This window comes from Onychomys torridus, chromosome 18, assembly GCF_903995425.1.
Source record: "Onychomys torridus chromosome 18, mOncTor1.1, whole genome shotgun sequence".
Lineage (NCBI taxonomy): Eukaryota > Metazoa > Chordata > Mammalia > Rodentia > Cricetidae > Onychomys > Onychomys torridus.
The window spans coordinates 11759034-11779065 of record NC_050460.1 but is presented as its reverse complement, the minus strand read 5'-3'; the positions used below and the strand labels follow the sequence as shown (position 1 = coordinate 11779065).

Genomic DNA, 20032 nt, shown 5'->3' with positions numbered 1-20032 from the left:
CTTAATATACAACATCAGTGTGACTTCGAAGGGAACTTATTGTACTCTAGCATGAGATAACACACAGATCCTGTGCCTGCTAAATTATGGTATAATAAACACTGCTAGAGTTTTATCTAGAAAGTAAGGCAAAAACAAGTATTTAAAAAATAAATCTAAAGAATCCATACCTGCCACTGTTGTATATCAACATTTATAAGCTAACTTTTTCCCCTATTTTTCTGGAACAAGTTGTTGCCCTCCTCTGCCCACATAGTCACCAACTTTGAATCCTCTAATGCCTGTCTTCATTGGCAAAGCCTAGACCAATCACAACCACTGCAACCCAAAAGGATGGGAAATAGTTTTGCCTGTTGGCTCTCAGATGTGGACACGTATCTTCATTCTTGCTCTAATTCCTATTATATTTGAACAGCTCATATACACTTTGGCTGTTTTAGCTCTTCTTGTGAACATCTATGCACCAGCTGTTTTTCTATGGGTGCCTATCTGGTCTAGCTCCAAGGCTGACCCAACTGCTGACCTCTAGAACTGTTCAGGTCCTCCATATATTGGTAACAGAAAATAGCTTAAAACATAGGGCTAGGGTGTACTCTCATCTTAGAATAAAATCTTCCCTAGTTTGAAGAGGTATCCTCTTTGTGAGAGTGTCTGTTTCTTTCCCCATACTAAGAGAACAAACTCATAAGTACCTCACACTCGGGCTCAACCCCAAGCTAGGATTATCCTTTGGCTAGCTTGCAAATCCCTCACTGGTAGCAAATGGCTGCAACACAGGCCTTTGAAAGTGTTTATATAAGTCGCAGGCCTGGTCACATTTTTAGAGAAGGATACCAACTAATCCACTCTGGGAACGTGGACCATAACTCACTGCCTTGATGACATTATTCTCCCCTCCAAACCCTTTTAAATATTTCATCAGCCTTTGCTGTCACATAGACTTGACTCTACACACATAAAATGTCAAAATGCATAGCTCCAGGGCTAATTCTAGGCAATCTGGGTAAACCTCACCTGCCTCCTGGCAAACCTGGTTCTTTTTTTTCCCAGGTGGACCAGACACTTCACTCTTCTTCCAATGAGTTAGATTTTGTTCATTTGGGAGTGTGTGTATGTGGGTCATGTGAGTGCTAGAAGCAAACAGCACTTTCAAAGTAGAAAGTGCCAGGAAAGTATAATTTTGGGTATCAAGGGAAAAAATACCCTTTCTGAACAAATGCTCAGAGGAGTAGATAATCCCCATTGTTAAAATTGTCTATGAAGAAAGGCTAACACATGCAACTTCCCTTCCCTGCTTCTGTGAGATGACCAGACTCTGCCAACAGCCTTCTGTACAGGTCTTCACAAAGAAGACACCTCTCCTGAGACACCTGATGCTCTACTGTCCCTTTGCCCTGACAAAACACACTAAAGAAAGTGCTCTGCTCACAGAACACTTGTCCCTGGGATCCAGAAACACTTTCAGCACACAAACTCTCTTTCTTATATACCTAACTTTTGGCTAAGATGCTCAGGTGAGTTCTGATCCTCACCACATATACACAGTGGGACAAGTCTTAGAACCATGCTGTTCTTAAGAGAACCATGGATTTAACCAATGCCAAGTGGGCACCCACATTGCTTTATTAAATTACAGATCCTGAATCGGCCAATCATATAATCCTGTTTTTACATTTCTAATCAGCCCTTAGGAAGCACTCAAATCCTGAGAGTCCTGCTGACATTTGGGGTGACAAGAATTTAAAGCACACTGTCATAGAGACTGGTAAATTAAAGTACCTGCATAGCCCTCCAAACACAATCTCTGATATATTTTGTTGTTGTTTGGTAGCTTTTCATTTGTTGTCTGTTTGTTTCATGTTCACTATAAAGCCCATCTGAATTCTCAGATGACGGACACACAGCACAGGTCCAGTTTTCTCTCTGCTTTAAATACACACCCCAGATAGGGAGCAGAGGTAAGTGAGAATTTCTGAACTGTCTTGGAAGCCAAATAAGATTTCTGAGTGTTCCTCTGCATGTGCACATATGGTAGGGAATTGCTTTCTCCACTCAACAACATGGTACCAGACCAACATGGGTCTTCTATCAGAGGCAGACTAGACTGTCCAACCTTGTGGGATAATCATCCCTAACAGGCTTGAGGGCCAGCTGATCCAAACCTGTTTCTTTGATACTTTCTGAGAGCCAACCTGGGTCTGCCTAAGGGCCTTAGCAACAGCAGCTGAGACATGATCTGGAGATGACCTGGACCAATGAGAGGCAACCATGTCACACCAGCAGCTGCATATTCATCAGACCTCCCCCAGGGAGGGGTGGAGGGTATATAAGGCTTGCCCCTTCCTGAGTAAACTGAGCTGGTTGTTTCGACAGTCTCCCAGAGTCTGTGTCATTGACTCTGCACCTACTTGGCCCATTTCCTCCCCAAAGGGAACTACAACACAGGACTCTGACACATAATCCCTTTATCCTTGCTGGAGACTCTTACTGGAATGCACCAAGCCTCCTCTGAAGCACTTCTTGTACCTCAAATGTCCCTTACACAGGAAATGTCTTCTCTGGTCCAAGGCCTAACACTAGTGATGCCCTGTGGAAGGATTAAAAATATCTGCTTCCACAGAGTCCTATTGTTTTTAACCTTCTCAAGAAGAATGAGAATCTCCTAGATCTACAGATCCAGATACCCTCTAGCACATTTAGAAGACTTCATGATAGCCCTATGACTCTTGTGCAGATTGACTAAGTAGTTCTAATAAAGACAACACTAGATGCTTCTATTTATTTTATCTTTTCAGAGATCCCAACAGTTCCTAATAACCTTGAGACTTTGCATGAATTTAAAACAAATTATAATAATGTAAGGCTGTCCCTATTCATCAGCTATGACAACTGAGGACCATGGAGAAATAAGGTCATTTACCCACACATCTCATGGTTGACATGTGTTTGGTATTACATAAGGCTAATTCCCAAACTGTGCTATAAACTCCTGTTTTCTGAACTTTATCTCTGTTTTCCAGAAAAAAAAATCCATAAATTAGTTTTCTTTCCCAGAACATAACTAATTCCTGAAGTACAAACATCAAACTCCAATGGCACACAGACAACCCCATCTAGAAACTATTACAATTGTAACCTTTTGTTAAGATGACACAGATATAAATAACATAGACATATAGAGAGATAAAGATGCTATATAAACATCCAGAGAGTTGGCAATATTTTCTGATGCTGACACTCAATTCCTAAGAGATTGAAAACACACACTCTCCTTTTATATTTCCCAAAACATTTATGTCACTGTATATTGCAAACACATAATTAAAAACTCCTGGCTAGAGTGAATGAGCCAATGTAATATTTACATGGATAGAGTTGGCCAATGTTGAAACCAAAACAGAACAGAACCAATGAAATCCTTGTACAATATGGAGTAATTTTTCTCTCAGTTATGTTTTGTGTGATAAACATCTGTCTGCTGCAAATATCATGGTGTACTTGAGACATGATCAGCAGAGATCAGAGATAAGGAACAGATATTTCACATAACTGAGAAAAGTCACTTAAGATTCAAACCTATGCAGTAGAATAATCTCAAGAATTATTCCACCCATTACTATGACCTCTGAATACACATGTTGAAAATTGTACAATCTTTAAAAAGCAATACATTCAATTTCACAACAGCCACAGTGGTAAGCAAGGGTTTTATCTAAGGAGTACACTAATACCTTGAGGTTTTAGGCTGTTCATGCTGACTGAGATTCATGCTTTTGAATATGTTTCTTACTGAATTCCCTATAACTTTTAAGATCTTGCCTTTTGTCAACTTTTCACCAGAAGCATGAAAACTATTTACCATTTCCTAATATGGAAGCAACCTAGGTACCTGTAGACAAGTGAATGGAGAAAGACAATATGTTGGAAGGGATATGCTGTGCACATGGAATATCATCTAGCCATAGAGAAAATAAATATTCCATCACCTGCAACAAAATAGCTATAACTGGTGTATATTACATGGAGTTAAATAATTTAAATAATCTTTCATGTGTGAAAGTTAAAAGAAAAGTGGACCTGAAAACAAAATAGTGATAACTAGCAATTGAGAAGGGAAAGGAAATGGATAAAGAGAGGCAAGATTTGTCACTGCTTGTTGTGTATGTGTGTGTGTGTGTGTGTATGTTATATAAATGCATATCATATTGAACTCCATTAATATGCACAATAAATATGCATTAATTAAAAGTAAAGTGGAATGAATAATGGTCACCACTTTGACCCTTTGGACAATGAGACCTGGCTCCATCACAACTAAAATCATTATGAATCCAAAGCTGATGACTGCTACATACTAGCCTTTTCCTACATATCTTCACTGGATGCCCTGTGGTATTTTTATGTATGTAGGACCTACCAGCATGATGGCACCTTCTAGCTCTTCCCAACACTTAACAGAATTTGCTGCCATTTCTCCTTCCTCATGCTCCTTGACTGTCTATTGCTCTTCAGAATCTGGTTCACATCACTGTAGATTATCAAAGAGCATGGTTTTTTTAAGTAAAAAGTAAATGGAATGAAGTATGCAGTTATCAACCAAATTGTAAATAAGTTTAAAGTTTGATTCTTAAGAAAATTGCATTTGGTTGATCAAATAGTTTTACTACAAGATATATTCCAACTGCCTTCCTCTGCAAATAGTTGAAATGTTTTTTGGATTTTACCATAATTCTTGAAAAACAAATTTTCAAGTTCATAGGGCATTTAAACTCTCAATCTCTTTTCACAGATTCATTTGTCCATTCTTCTTTTTTTTAATGGAATAAGCTACATTTAAATGGTTGCTCATAGAAAGAAGGCAATTTAAAGTAAAGACTGGCAAAGAAAGGGAGGAGGGATTATGTGAGGGGGTCAAGATCATGGTGGGGAAACCCACAGAGACAGCTGACCCTAGCTAGCAGGAGCTCATGGACTTGGAACACAAAGAATTTAAATTATATATTTCAAAATGGTAGGAGAAACTAATGCTAAAATCTTTCCACCAAGCTCCTAATATTTAAACTCTATTTTTCCTCCTCACTATGCTAATCCTGGTTTGTACATGCTCTTTAAACCTGTGCTAAAGTCCACAGTTTAGTTAGTTAATAAATAAGAGTGTGCACACTACGTTTAGGGACTCCTGTAAAGGTCAATGTTAGCTTTCACTGTTCGACTACTCTAGACTGAGTGGACCTGCCTCTGCAGTCTTCCCCTCCCCCTCATCTAAAAATCACCTCCTCAAAACACCTCCTTTGCCTTAACCCTTTTGGGTCTTTTGAAATCAACACTCTTTCTCTACCCATACTACTTCCCAGGCAGATTTCTCAAAGCCCGTCTTAAGTCTTCTATTACCATGCAACTATGCAATTAACTGCCAAGGACTCCTACTTCTTAAGATGTTTGAAAGCTCTGTTTTCATTTCCACAGCCACTGCCATCCCTTCATCCAGGATTTCATAAATTTTACTTCCTTTACAAACTCCCCAATAAATGTGAGAATGTACAGTCATGACCCTCCATCGTTACCAAGAAAGCTACCTTCTATCATGCCACCAGACTGGTCGTTCTAGACATTGCAAACACCATAACTTCCCAATGGGCTTGTGCAGAATAACTCTTGCCCACTTTTCTGCCAAGCATTGCCACCTACTTTAATAGTAAGAGCAGCTATTTATATGTTGGGAGTGGATCTTCACTAACAGAGTGCTTAGTAGCTTTTTCGTAGCCACTCATCTACACCTCACAACAACCCTTTGATATTGTTTCCTCTCCCCATTTTGCAAGCTTGCCAAAGGCACAGAATTAGGGTGCAAACTACTAGGCAGTCTGGATCTGTGGTCTAAACCTCTGGCCCCCTCCATCTAGGTTCCTCACCCTCATGTCTCTATAATTACACATCTGTCTATGAGCAGTTTTCCTCTCTCTTCTAATGACAATTGTGTCCTTGCTCAAATCCTAACTTAGTAGCTCCGAGTCCCAGAGAGAGATGCTAACTTTTGCTTTAATCACACAGCTCTTTTCTTGCATCTTCTTAATGCTTATCCTAAGCCAACAACATGCACAAACTCCTCCCTCATTCCTACTGCAACCCTCAAGGAAAATAAACTCAGGAGCTAAAGTTGTCACACACACAAAGGGCTGAGCCTTGAGAGAGTGGCTGGTTCTCTATAAACCTTCAAATGCAAGGAGTAAATAGATCATCAGTGCAGGGGAGAGGCCACTCACTTCTTGCTTTTCTCTCTAGCAGTTATCGAAAGAGTAAAAACAAGGTTGATGAACAAGGCTATGTTCACAGTAGACTTGGAGGTAGACAAAATGAACAAGCATGGAGGACACCTTCTTGGGCCTATTCCCCTGGTAAGGAGAGAAAAATCAGATGGACACTGATGAAACGAAAGCCTGTCTGGTGGAGTATTTGCATGCCTTATCCTTCTCCTTAGCATTTAAAGGACACAAGTCTGCTTTTGAAAACCTTCCTTCTCATTAACTCTTTAACCTTGGGTATCAAAGGGTACTTTGGGGATAAATTGAACAATAACAAAAGGAACTAAGGTCACAAAGAGCAAGTAAAAAAAAAAGAAACAGTACTTACAAACAGTACTGCCACTAAATCCCTTCCTTAGGTACTGATGGCTAGTAGTGCCCTGTCCTACTCAATGTATATAATTAGCTAGAACCTAATGAAAACCGAGGAGAATGAAACTGCCACCAATGGGAATTATTTTTGTAATCAAATTCAGAGATACAAGAAAACCATTCAGGGTTTTCATACAAAGCTGATTTCCCTTGAGGACTCCTTTCCATCACTACCAGCACAGAGTTCTACCCTCAGCCAGCAGAGAAGAGAAGAGCTGTGAGAATCTAGTGACTACCAAGTAACCATGGTCCCACACTGTCCCAGTGATCAGCTGCCTAGGTGAACTACAGGCACACCATCCCTGGTCCTACACTCAGAAATTATGAAGACAATGAAGATTGATGATGATGATGATGATGATAATGATGATGATGATGATGATGATGACAAAGAAGATGTCATGATGATGTAAGTAAAACAATACCCTAATAAATAAAACTTGTAAACATTTTTTCTTAATGTCTTAGGCAAATCCTACTTGGTGTGGGATAGGTTTAGCATAAGGAAAAGGGAATATCAGGGATTTCCTTCCTGATATTCAGCAAGTCCTAGCCTAGCTTCCATTTGCAATTTCCCAACAGACCCTGGCTTCAAGAGAAAGAGTGGAAATATACAAAATATAAAAATATAATTTAAAGGCAAGAGTGAAGCCATGACTGAATGTTAGGAACAGTGGAAAGGCAAGCATGTGAGTAAATGTGTCCATGAGTGATGCTGTGTCCATCTTCATACCTCTTGATGAATTTCCAGCACGGCAGAAGACTTCCTGACTGCGGTTACAGTGTGCAGCCTAGAAACAGAGAAGAGACAAGGGAATGTATCTAGACACATACTCCTGAGTATGCTGTCATGTCAGATGAACTACCATCACTACTGGTTCAGAGAAGCCTGTAGTAGTAGAGTGTAGATGTGATCTAGATATATTGTATACATCTATAAAATTTTCAGATGTTAAAGAAAAGCGATTTTGTATCAAGTGGTAGAAAAAGAAACAAAAACAACTTGTAGGGAGAAAAAGGCTAGGCGTGTAAAATTTCAAATTTTCAAAAAAGAAGAAAACTAAAAATCCAGAATATTCAAAATGAAAAACAAACCTCTTAGGCAAAGCTTTCTACATACAGGCTGCTTCTTTGCAACAAATTCCCTATGTCATGAAAGCTGTACTTTATTGCACTCATCCATTTGAGCCCTGCAAAGGCAGCTTGCAAACTAGGGCAGTCAGGGAAACCTAATGGTTAAGAGCCATTCCAGAATTTGGGGTGTTGGTTTCCCTGGGCTTCATCTTCTAATGTATTAGAAATGAGAAATGTATCTGTCTTTATAGTACAGCCCAGTGAGTCTGTCAATATTGTTTTCTACCTGAACCATGGAAGTCTCTCTCCTGTCATCAACCGCAGTTGATCTCGTAGGTCTCCATGGAGACTGAGACAAAAAAACTATAACTCTGCCCCCATTGCAGTATCTTCCTTTCTCAGCTTCTGCTTTCAAAGATGGCTATGATGAAAATCACCTGGGAAAGTGATTCAGCCCAGCTGCTGAAACTCAGGCCCAGCCTGGACCATTGAATAGCCAATCTCTGCTGATGGAGTTTTCAGAGTTCCTGAGGTATCTCAATCACATATCCTCAAGAGACTCCATCTTAACACCTAAGTGAGGAGTGCATTACATTTCAAACAGGAGCCTTCTCTATGTGTGGAATTCTAGGGTCTTTTGTGTTTGTTGTCTGACTCGTTACCTTCTGCCAAAACTTCAGGGAATTTGGCTGTGGAAGGTTGAGTTTTACTTTTCTAGAACTGTTAAAATTAACTCAAAGTTTATTTTCATAAGCTCATATTCTACACAGTAGCTTTTCTGTTGGAATTCAATTTTTTCTTCTTCAAAGCAAATACATTTCATATCTCAGAAACAGAAGAGCAAAGATATCATCAGTTAATCCCATTTCAGTCCACTAACTTATTCTGAACTGGCTTTACATCCCTTTACCTCACCCAAGAAGCACTTTGTCTCTTAACAGCAACAAAGGTAAACAAGAAATCATTTTGTTCTCTTTATTTGTAAGAGAAACTCTGCCTTCTACCCTTCTGCAGTCCTCTGGAGCACACCCTTCTAAAGCCTACACAGCCCAACACCTCTTCAAAATGGCTTCCAAGAAAACACTCCAGCCTGTGGAAGCCAAGGCCTCCTCACCGCTGCAGCCCTGATGCCAGCTTCCCCAGAAGAAGCAGAAACTTCAGGAACATGAAATGGTCCTAGTCCTCTTCAGAAAAGCAGTCACCGTATTCTGCATAAACGTTTCATGAGAACAAGTGGGCTGAGCTGTCACTTGCCTAACTGAGTTTTCTAAAAGCTTAGGCTCCAAAGTCACTTTCTCTCCCTCTTTCTCTTGCTGGACGATGCATATTTTATGCACTGCTCACACTTTCGAGTAAACATGCAAATCGCAGAGCCAGTCCAAGGCAGCATTTTGAGCAAGGTGAAGTGTGCTTCCAGCCATCCCTGTCAGGTTATCATTTTTAAGTAAAGAAATGCCCCATTGCATTCTCCCAAAATTATCTGTGAAAATTACTCTCCCTACCTGTATTCACAATAAAGAATCAATAGCTGATAAGGACAAAGTTTTATTACTCCCTAAGGAGATGGATGTTAGCATTTGGGTTTGGGGTTTTTTGTTGTTGTTGTTGTTGTTGTTGTTTTTAAGATTTATTTATTATGCATACAGTGTTCTGCCTGCATGTGTCCCTGCAGGCCAGGAGAGGGCACCAGATCTCATTACAGATGGTTGTGAGCCACCACGTTGTTGTTAGGAATTGAACTCGGGACCTTTGGAAGAGCAGCCAGTGCTCTTAACCTCTGAGCCATCTCTCCAGCCCTAGCATTTGGGTTTAACCATTCATTTCCAAAAAGACAACTTCAACTATCAACAGTGTGAAAGACCACCCACACTCGTCACATAGGCCTTTCCCATACTTCCTTTGGTTCAGTTACTAGAACTTCCTATTATCAGCTCATTCCAATCTTAGGCTCTAAGCAACTAATATGGCCCTCAAAAGTTGAACTACTATAAACTACTGCCTAAAGCACTAATTTTCCATCTCATATTGTAGATCCTGTCCCTTTGTCACAGCAACAATAACAATATTGTCATTGAACTATAAATTTTATGATTATTTTTATTTGATCATATACTTATAGAGTAAAAAAAAAAAAAGCAAAGTTCAGAAGAGCTGTAAAGCAGATTATCAGAAGGCAAAATTCTGTGTCTTCCTGGTGATCTTTCTCTAATACCCATTAGTAAAGTAAAGAAGTATTGAATAATACCTGGTCTCCAGGTAATAACTGAAGAGGACTGGAGACCCTGAAGCCTTCCCTCTCTCCTCAGTCTGGACAATGACGACGTAAGATGCATTTTCTACTTTCTACCCAGAGGCAGACTCTGGATAGACTCAAGAGAGCCCACCACTACAATCCTAGCTCTTTACTCACTCTGTGTATTGGACCTTTAGAAGAAATAGTTCTGGAGTCTCAGACTCTCTTGTACTCTGTGTGGTAGAAACAGCATCAATGAAAAGGGCCAATGTTTAAGTGACAGTTTCTATCCTGCTGCCTTTTGCCTGTGTAAAGGTGAGCAGCTTCCCCAGCCTTAACCATTCCTGAAGCCATTTCTTCACCGGACACAGAGAAAGAATGGTTTCTCTCCCTCAGAACATAACTAAAAAAGCCTGACAGAGAAAACAAGAAGGGAATGGGCTCACCACCCCGCTCCCTCACTTCTGCTTCAGTCCCTTGATTTTAGCTAAGAGCATTGATCCCCCAAACAACAGTGGCCAATAATTCCTTCACAAGAATTTTCTGTTGCCACATAGAGCCATGCTCTTGGACTGATATGGATTTAATGCTCCCAAAAGGAAGTTCACAACCACTGTTACTTAGTGATTGCTCCAATACACACAGCCTGGCATCTGGTTGCTCCAGGAATGCCTCTCGATATCTGTTCATCATCTAACCCATATACATGGGATGACTTGGTTTTAGAATTTTTGATGAACAGAAAACAAAGTCCTCCTAACCCAGCTCTTCGGGAACTTGGCTTCAACCCAAGTGTCTGCTTAAACTGCAGGGCATTTTAAGACAAAGAAAATACAATTCATTTCCAGCTTCTGAATTTTACCTAAAGTCTTCCAAAGACTTCTTCTTCGTTGCTCTCAAACGACCAGTCTGGCAGCAGGCAAATCTGTAATCAATGACCTGGTAGATGATCGGATTGTACATCGCTGCAGATTTGGCAAGAAGGGTGGGCACCACGGAGAGCTGTATGGGAATGGAGTCTGGCGTTCCAAAAGCTGACCACACAGAGACCACCGCATAGGGAATCCAAGCAATCAGGAAGCCGGCACAGATCAGCATTGCCACCTGACACAGGGCAAGTAAGAGACAGCGGGGGTCAAGACAATTCATGAGCAATCCAGAGTGAGCGACAGGCGTGAAGGAGGGGCAAGTCCTTCACTCCGAAAAAGTCCCTTTTCAATCACAGAGATTGCTTCCCAATGACTTCTGAGAAATTGGCACAATTCTTTATCCCATTTGCCACATCCTATCTACTCTCCACGTTAGAATTCGAATGTACCCAAAGACCCAAAATATAACCCTACAATAGCTGTCAGATTTTTGCCTACATTTGGGGCAAGAGATCATAATAAACTGATGCCAGTTCTCTTCAGGTTGCTGGGTTCTCAATCCACATTCACTTAAAGACCTGACAGAAAATAAGTTCATCTTGATGAAACCTTAAATCATCTCCATTTGCCTCAGGAAACTGAGAAGTGTTGCCCTGGTTTGAAATTCTAATGTGCACTTTCTTCAGAGATTTTTATTAAATGTTGTTTCTTCTGGTCCAAGTTTTTCACAAGTTTGAGGCTCAGATCACAGAAATTTGCCACAAAAAGAGGTTGGGGAGCTTCAGCCAAAGCAATATGGAAAGTGATTTTCTCTCACAAAACTAAAATAACCTCTTAATTTTCAGGCCACAGAATAATTAGAAATACAATTAAAAACACCCTCGTGAGTTTTCACCATCCCAAACTCAATCCCTTTAATACTGTCGCCCTAACTAGTACCCTATAGCTGCTGATCCTAACAAGTTATTTTAGTTCAAGTAAACAAACAGTTGTAGCAAATGCTTTGGACAAGACACTTAAACTGAGTGCTATGGAACACCCAAGCATGCCTGAGTTCCTGAGTTGTCTCCCTCTAGAGCACAATAAACAGCAGAACACAACACGGCTGGACATGGTTTTGACACCAGCTCAGAGGAGAGCAAGTTTGTTTCCTATTGGAATAAGTAAGAGCTTAGTGAAGAATGTTTCCGAGACCCTGACTTGGGCAAGCTGCAGAGAGAGTAATGGGAAAAGCTCTGGGGACAGCACCCCATGTCTGAAGAGAGTTTGTACATATACAAATGAAGTTGTGTAGATGGTGAGGAAGGCACAAGGAGGTGAGGCCAGGAGGGGAGAGAATACACATGTGTTCAGGGTTTTGTAAAAATGTATTACTGAGTTTTAGCCCCACGTGCTCTACAGCTCTCAGAGGTTTATGAACAGAAACATGGAAGATTAACCCATAGGAAAAAACTGCCTGGAGAAAACAGCAGAGAGACAGACCACTGTTTGTCCATTCAGCCAACAAGCAGTATTGAGAATCTGTGTTTTGTGTGGAGGACACAGAAAAGAAAAGCAGACACACCATGCCCACTTAGAATCCCCACTCTTAACAGATTTGTTTAGACATTTGTCTAAACAAGAAATAAGATTTTCCATGAGAGGACTAACACCAGACGAAGAGGTCCAGGCTCTGGGTTTTATTTTAAGTGAGCTATTTCAGGCCCCACTGGAAAGAGAGCATTACTAACTTCTAAATATCCTTACACTGTTGTTCTTCCACTGAGATAAATAATGAAACTATATTTAAATCAGCACATTGGTATGCTTCCCTTTTGCTTGTCTGCATTCATTTTAATTTTCTTGGTGCATCTTCAACTTTAGAATTCCCAGCACCTCTCCCCCTCCTGGTTTTATTGACATAATAGGTAGCACATGACTCAGATCTGACCAACAGGAGTGCTAAAATCCCCTGATTACAAAAAACAGAATGAGGCTCCTGATCAGATTCATCTTTGGGATTCAGTGATGCTTACTTTTTATCTCTGAGCATCTTCAAATCTTGGGAAGATGTAAGAATGGTGCTAACAAAGGTCTCATTGCTTCTTCCTCCCATCATTTGACTTAGAAAGATAACAACCGTTCCCCATGTCCTGGTCATGATGTGCTATGAAGAGGAATGAGCCCCAACATGTTGTACAAATATGCTAAAATATTTATAGAGGCCCTTTTGTTTCAGTGGCACAGCTGGATGTTATTTTTCTGATAATAAAGCTTGTGTGCATGTGTCTTGTTTGAGCACATACAGATGTGTGTGCATTTCCATATGAATTAGTAGGAGCTTGATTATTATGGGAATAATCCAAAGCTTGTCTGTCTGTAACCTAGAGAGCAGCATGGATGTGAGATGAGTTGCCATGGAAACGTACCTTTGTGAGATATGTAATAATGAAGCATGAGGCTGAGTTTGGTGATAAGAAACTTGCTTAGCATGTGCTCCATTCCCAGGAACACACACACACACACAGACAGAGAGAGAGAGAGAGAGAGAGAAACTTGCAATATATTCTGAGGGCACAGAACTTCACTCAAGAATTTTAAGGCTCAGAAGGCTGAAGAGATAGAGATGGATCCATGTTGAGAGCAGCCTGTGATTTCACTCACAAGCACTTGTAACTCCAGCTCCAGAGAATCCAGCTCCTCTTCTGGTCACTGAAGGTACCTGTACTCACCTGCACATATCCACACATAGATGTATACACATACACATGATCAAAAAAATAATAAATCTTTTTAAAAAAGAATTTCAAAACTAATGACAGACAAGAAAAACCTCTGTAATGCTAAGTTTGTTCCACTCTTGGGAGAATGTGAATCCCTAATAGATGAACCAAAGTAGCCAAGACTCCTGCTCGAGAGCCTGCAATCATGCTTCAGCATCTTAAGCTAAAACTTCTCTTCTGTGCTCAACACTTCTAACCAATTCTGACTAAACACCCCCCTCCCTCAACTTGCTTTTCCATCATTCCACAGAAACATGCACAGGAGTTCTTTCTGTTTGGTTTTGTGGGACTTTTGTTTGTAAAGAGTAGGTGCCCTAAGGTGCACAGTGAGACCCCTTTTTTCCTAAATGCCCAGATAAACATTAGTGACATAACTAAGGCTTGTGTTAGCAGCTGGATAGCCCCATCTGTGATGCTAGGGTGAGTCATAGGATGACTTTAGGCCATCTCAAAAGCCATTTTCTGTACTGCTGCCAAAGTCATTGACAAAAAAAATGAGTTATCACAAAGCCCATAATATTTTCTACTTTTATGGGAATTTCAAGAGGAACAAGAAAGGTTTATAACATTTGTGCTAAGTTATTCTTTCTTAAAAGAAACAAAAGACCTACAAAAGACCTAGACATACTGTGGGGTTGCTTTTGTTTGGTTTTTGTTGTTGTTGTTGTTGTTGTTTTGTTTTGTTTTGTTTTGTTTTTACTCAGCCAATTAAGTACTGTGGTGCTTCTGGCTTCAGAATAAAACACAATCAGGAGAAATCAAGTCTAACACAGAGAAAAAGTGTTAGGATGAGATGTGTGGAAAGGATGGTGCTTGTGTGTGCATGCAAAGTCAAAATGAGGCAAATCCATTTCCTTTGGCCTCATTTTAAATTAGATTGCATAAAACATCAATATTTAGATACTACATCTGGGCCAGCGAGATAATTCACACAGTAAAGGTACTTGCCACCAAGCTGGACAACCTGAGTTTGATCCCAGGAACTCACATGGGGAGGAGAGAACCCCTTCTTGCAAGCTGTCTTTTGACATCCATATGTGCAATGTGACAAATATTTGCATACACACACATACGTACACACACACACACACACACACACACACACACACACAAACACAAACACACACACCAAAAGAATTAAATTGATGTCTAAGCTTTTCTAATATATTTGCCACACACTTTCTGAAACTGTTGTGACATTTTTCCAGAGCTTAGACTGGGCTTAAACTTTTCATCCGTTCAGCCCTCATTTAACCCAATGCAATCTCATTTCAATTTTCCAACATTTATTTCCCAGATATCCTTAAGCCAGTGATAACTGAAGCCTCAGCACCCATCACCCTTCCTAGCTTGTTTATTTTTTAATGACTTCACTCCCGTCACTGTCTCTTGGTTCACTGACAAAGCACTAAAACCTCCAGTTCTTAAATTAGACGGTTTTGTGGGAGGAAATTCACAGGATTCATGTTTAGCTTGTACAAAAGAATCACACATCTGCAACTCAGTTCATTTTAAGTAAGTTTTGCTGCAGAAGACCCAAGGATGTTAGTAGTCCCCAGTTCCAGTTAAAGTTGGCAGTTAAGTATTAGAAAGTAATGTTGCCTGTGTGTGCTCAATGCCAGTGAACTAACTAGTTAGCACTAGTTCCTAACATAAGGTAATGGGGATGAGCTTAGATATTTGAATTGACATATGCCTCTGCATCATCCGGCAGGCATGGGTTCTAAGGAGGGAGGTCCCATGCTCTCAGTGTGAGGGACATGGTGGAAGGAGATTTGCCGATGAGATACTGTCTCTCCATTGTCTCAATCCTAGTATAGCTCCACTGTCTCAAAGAACAAAATCCCTGTTGCTCTATGCACAGCCATTTCAGGAGTCCACATCCTCCCACCAAGCTCCTTTGCCCAGATCTGAGTCAGGCTTCAGCTGCATGCTTCATTGAATAATGAAATCGATGGGGAGAGGCCATAGAATTGACATGAAAGGAAAAGCCGAAAGAGGGGCCAAGGAGATGGAATAAACATCACTGTTGGAATTACATCACCAAACAAGCGATAGTGCACCAGGAGAAGGGGGTAGGAGAGGGTCCTGCCCATTGCAGGAGAGTGTGTGACTGACCTAAGTATGGGATGGATGAAAAGACTGAAATATATCATCATAGATCTACTTATCAAGTATATGGACTTGCCCATAACCAGTGAAAATCAGATTAAAAGAGAGTAATGCCGTTTCTGCAACAGCTGCCTTCCATGAGAGAGTATGCTTGCCACTAAATGATATTATTAAAATGCAAAAAAGTAAAAAGCCAGTATGGATGCATGCCAGTGACCCTAGCACTCAGGAGACAGAGGCAGGAGGATGGCCATGAGTTCAAGGCCAATATTGGTTTTGGAGTGAGTTCCAGGCCAGTCTATCATATACAGTATATTCTTGAAGAAAAAAACAGTAAGAAGTAGAGGGGGGAGAGGAGGAGGAGGGAGGAGAAAGTAAGTAGAAAGGTGGGGAACCTGACTGTTGCCTTAGTGGCATAACTGTTTGTCCCTCAGTTCCCTCATACATATGTAAAAACAAGAGTAAGGATACCTGTGCTCTCTGGCTACCTTCTAAGAACTTAACAACCTAAGCAGGTCTGCTGTGGAATATCTTTCTGTACACCGTGAATATATGTTGTTCCCATTGGTTAATAAATAAACTGCTTTGACCTATGGCAAGGCAGGTGACAAAAACGGAAAACAGATGCCAGTCCGCCACTGCCCAAGGAGCAGCAAGATGCCAGCAGACAGGTAATGCCATGGCCACATGGCAACATATAGATGAATAGAAATGGGTTAATTTACATGAAAGAGCTAGCTAGCCAGAGGCTGAAACCATAGGCCATACAGTTTGTAATTCATATAAACCTCTGTATAATTCTTTTATAAGCAGCTGCAGGACTGAGGGTGGGAGAGATTTGTCCAGACTGTGGGGCCAGACAGGACCAAAAACCTTCTGCCTACATCTGGCGTTCCAACATGGAGCAAGAATTTCCACCTAAAACCCAAGAAAGCTTTAAAAGGGGGTTCTAAAATAGAGCCAAGAGCAGCTTCCTAGTTTGTGTCTCTCATGCAAGCCAAGGGACAGAGACTCTGCAGCATTCAAGCTTGAGCACAGCATGGCAGTTTTCTACCACTGAGCTATACAGAGGTATCTCTAAGCCGCACACCTCACTGTGTGGCAGATTTAGTTTTTAATTAGTACAGACTAAAAAAAAAAAAAAAAAAAAAAAAAAGGTTTCTGGACTACATGCTGCTTGATGGAGGCATAGACCCACTGCTTCCCAGAGTTGGCGGTGAGCATGGCTCCCAGAGATGGCGGTAAACATACCTCCACCATGTTGGGAAACCAAACAGGGTGAACCAGCAGCAGGGCTACCATTTTCATGCTAGCCATGCAGCTTAACAGTTTAAAATCTCTCCTGGTCAGAAAAGGATTACAAATACACACTAAAACAGATTCAGATGGAATAACCCTCTAAACAGTTTACAGTGTGTATAAAAATGTACATAGGCTTGGAAGAGAGAGGAAAATGAGTATAGGCAGTTATATAAAAAAAATAGTTTTAAAAACTAAAGTCTTTAAAGAAACAATAGAAATAATAAAAAAGAAATAGCCACATAAAGATGGAAAGTACACAGAGAGTCTGGATTATGTATATTGTGTTTTCTTTAAATTTTTTGACTGTTAATGAGCTGACTGCAGAAAGACATTTGATTGTAAAGACTGCAAAGTTAAACCAATATATATATTTCAAAGGTATCTTGACTTCAAAATTTGGATCTAAGGATATGCTGCTTTGGAAGGAGGCTCTGTTTTTGTTTCCATAGGAAGCCAGAGGCTATGGATTTGAATAAGGTTAAGATGGATCAGATTTGATCAAGTAAGACCTAGTGAACCTTAACAGATGGTGTCGATCAACAAAGGTTATAGCTGGTCTTCCCAGGACTTGACCATTATCTCAAAGTTTCTCAGGATCCCCATAAGATTGCCAGCACCCCAATCAGCAGGAAGTAGCATGAAAAGCTATGCCCAAATTCCCAAAGTACAGTTTATAAATGTTTATTTTTATTTAAAGGTGGTTGATTATAAATGCAATCTTTTTCTAAAGGAGAAAGGGATATAGATAGATAGATAGATAGATAGATAGATAGATAGATAGATAGATGGATATATATATATATATATATATATATATATATGATAGGATAAAAGGGTAGATTATTGAATCTACTTTTTTTAAGCAATAGCTTGATTGAAATATTTTACATTGCTATGAATTTTAGTCTATTGACAAAAATTTAAAGTTAATTTTGTTATACTGTATGTATATTTCTACTTTTGTTTAAGGTATTATGTTTATGTAACTCATTTAAAATTGTAATACGTTAATACAGATTAATATTCATCTATGATAATCCAAATTATAGTCTTGTTTAGTTAATATTTTTAGGTATACAAAGCTATATTTCAGTTAGGGAGGTAATCTTCAAACACTTCAAAGACCTACAGAATATGGCATTTAAAATGTTGTAAGAACTTAAACTTTTCTGGACATTGAGGTACATCTGCTCCTGGCAGCACCAATCTACTTCAGAAGAGATGAGAAGCATCAAAGAAACTCCATATGGAGCTTGCTTTCTTTATGGTAAAAGTTAGCCATTTGGACAAGAAACTGCTCTGGCCTGGACTGTTTGACAATATGTTGTATAAATTAGACATACAGAACCCATAGGAAAGTGACCACTGAACTTTGCCAAAACAAGGTGAGATGATCCTTCAGGTTCCTGCTTCACAGAAGATACTGCCAGACAATCTGCAGAGGAAAGTTACTGATGAACTTTGCCAATAGGGGAGACAATCCTTCAAATTTCCTGCTTCACTAAGAAGTTTGGAGAGACTCTAGGCCAGTAGGCTGAAGATAGATGCCCCAATGTTACAGATGAACTTTAGGTGACTGTCCAGGCAGCCAGATGTCTCTGTCATTTCTAGAATTTTACATGCATTTATAATGTACTTCCTGTTTACTCAGGTAATAATTATATCCTTCTGGAGTCTTTGATGGAGTTGAAGACTAGATAGTTATAATTATATTTTTCCTTAGTTATGATAAAAGGTAAATTAGATACAAAACTTTAGACTCACAAATATAGTATAGATGATAGAATATTTTCTTTAATTTTATCAAATACAAATAGACTAGCTATCATAACTTGTAATTCTTGCTTGATAACTGTTTTATTACATATAATTTTACTATATTAAAGTTAAAACCTTCCTTTTTGATTAAACAGAAAAGGGGGAGTGCTGTGGGATATTTTTCTGTACATTGTGAATATGTGTTGTTCCCATTGGTTAACAAATAAGCTGCTTTGGCCTATGTCAAGGCAGCTTAGAGATAGGTGGGAAATCCAAGCAGAGATACAAGAAGGAGACAGGCAGAGAGATGCCAGCCTGCCACCCAATGAGCAGCAAGATGCCAGCAGACCGGTAACACCATGGCCACATGGCAACATATAGATTAATACATATGGGTTAACTTAGATGAAGGAGCTAGCTAGCAAGAAGGCTGAGCCATAGGCCACACAATTTGTAATTAGTATAAGCCTCTGTGTAGTTATTTTATAGTAGCTGCAGGATTGCAGGTGGGAGAGATTTGTCGGACTGTGGGGCCAGGCGAGACCAAGAAACTTCCACCTACCCAGGTCTGCTTTGAGTTCCTTTTGTTTTACCCTGAGCTCAGCTGTCTCACACCCTCTTCCATAAACTTGCAAAGAAACTTTTCTGGAGTCTTTGGGGTGCCTGCCATCTGTGAGCCCTGGCTATGAGCCAAGCAGAAAATATGAGCTCATGCTTTTAAAAAAAAAAAAAAATCCACACTTTCCAGTTGCAATTTTCTCAAACCTTAAAATACCGCTACTCTAAAAACAAGCAAAATCCAAGACTTCAGAGAGGAGACAAATTAGGTCACTCATCTTGCCCATCTGTGTTTAGGAGTTTAAATCTAAAACTGAACATGATATACCCAGACTAAGCCATGGCTTGTCCTCATGAACAAGGGATAATTTATAAGTGCCTGTTCAACAGAGTAAGGGACCTGGTGGAGGTGTGTTCATTATAGGTGAGCCAAGGTCCTTAGATGGGACACTGTTGCTTACAGTAGGACAAACAGCTACAGGGCCCAGCTAGTATTACTTTTCCCAAACTACCACAACAGGCCTTTAAATGAACCATCATGTATAACCATGTTGGTGGAATCACATGTTTTGAAGTCAATAATGATGTCATTTGATGTTATGTTTCCCCTCTCTCTGTCTCACACCCTTTCCACAGATGAGAAAAACTGAGGCCTTGTGTATTGAATGGTTTGCCCAAGGCGGGGTCAGA

The 20032-nt window shown here is 40.1% G+C and overlaps 1 protein-coding gene across 1 annotated transcript in view; it reads right to left on the bottom strand.

Annotated features, from left to right (window-relative positions):
* The window catches only part of Opn5 (opsin 5), a 54620-nt gene that overhangs the window by 13803 nt on the left and 20785 nt on the right, over positions 1–20032 (bottom strand). Inside the window, exons 5-6 of the mRNA XM_036168352.1 lie at positions 10844–11085; positions 7408–7465 (exon numbers count right to left, since the gene is read on the bottom strand). Coding sequence (XP_036024245.1) covers positions 7408–7465; positions 10844–11085 — 300 coding nt within the window. The remainder of the gene's footprint in view (positions 1–7407; positions 7466–10843; positions 11086–20032) is intronic.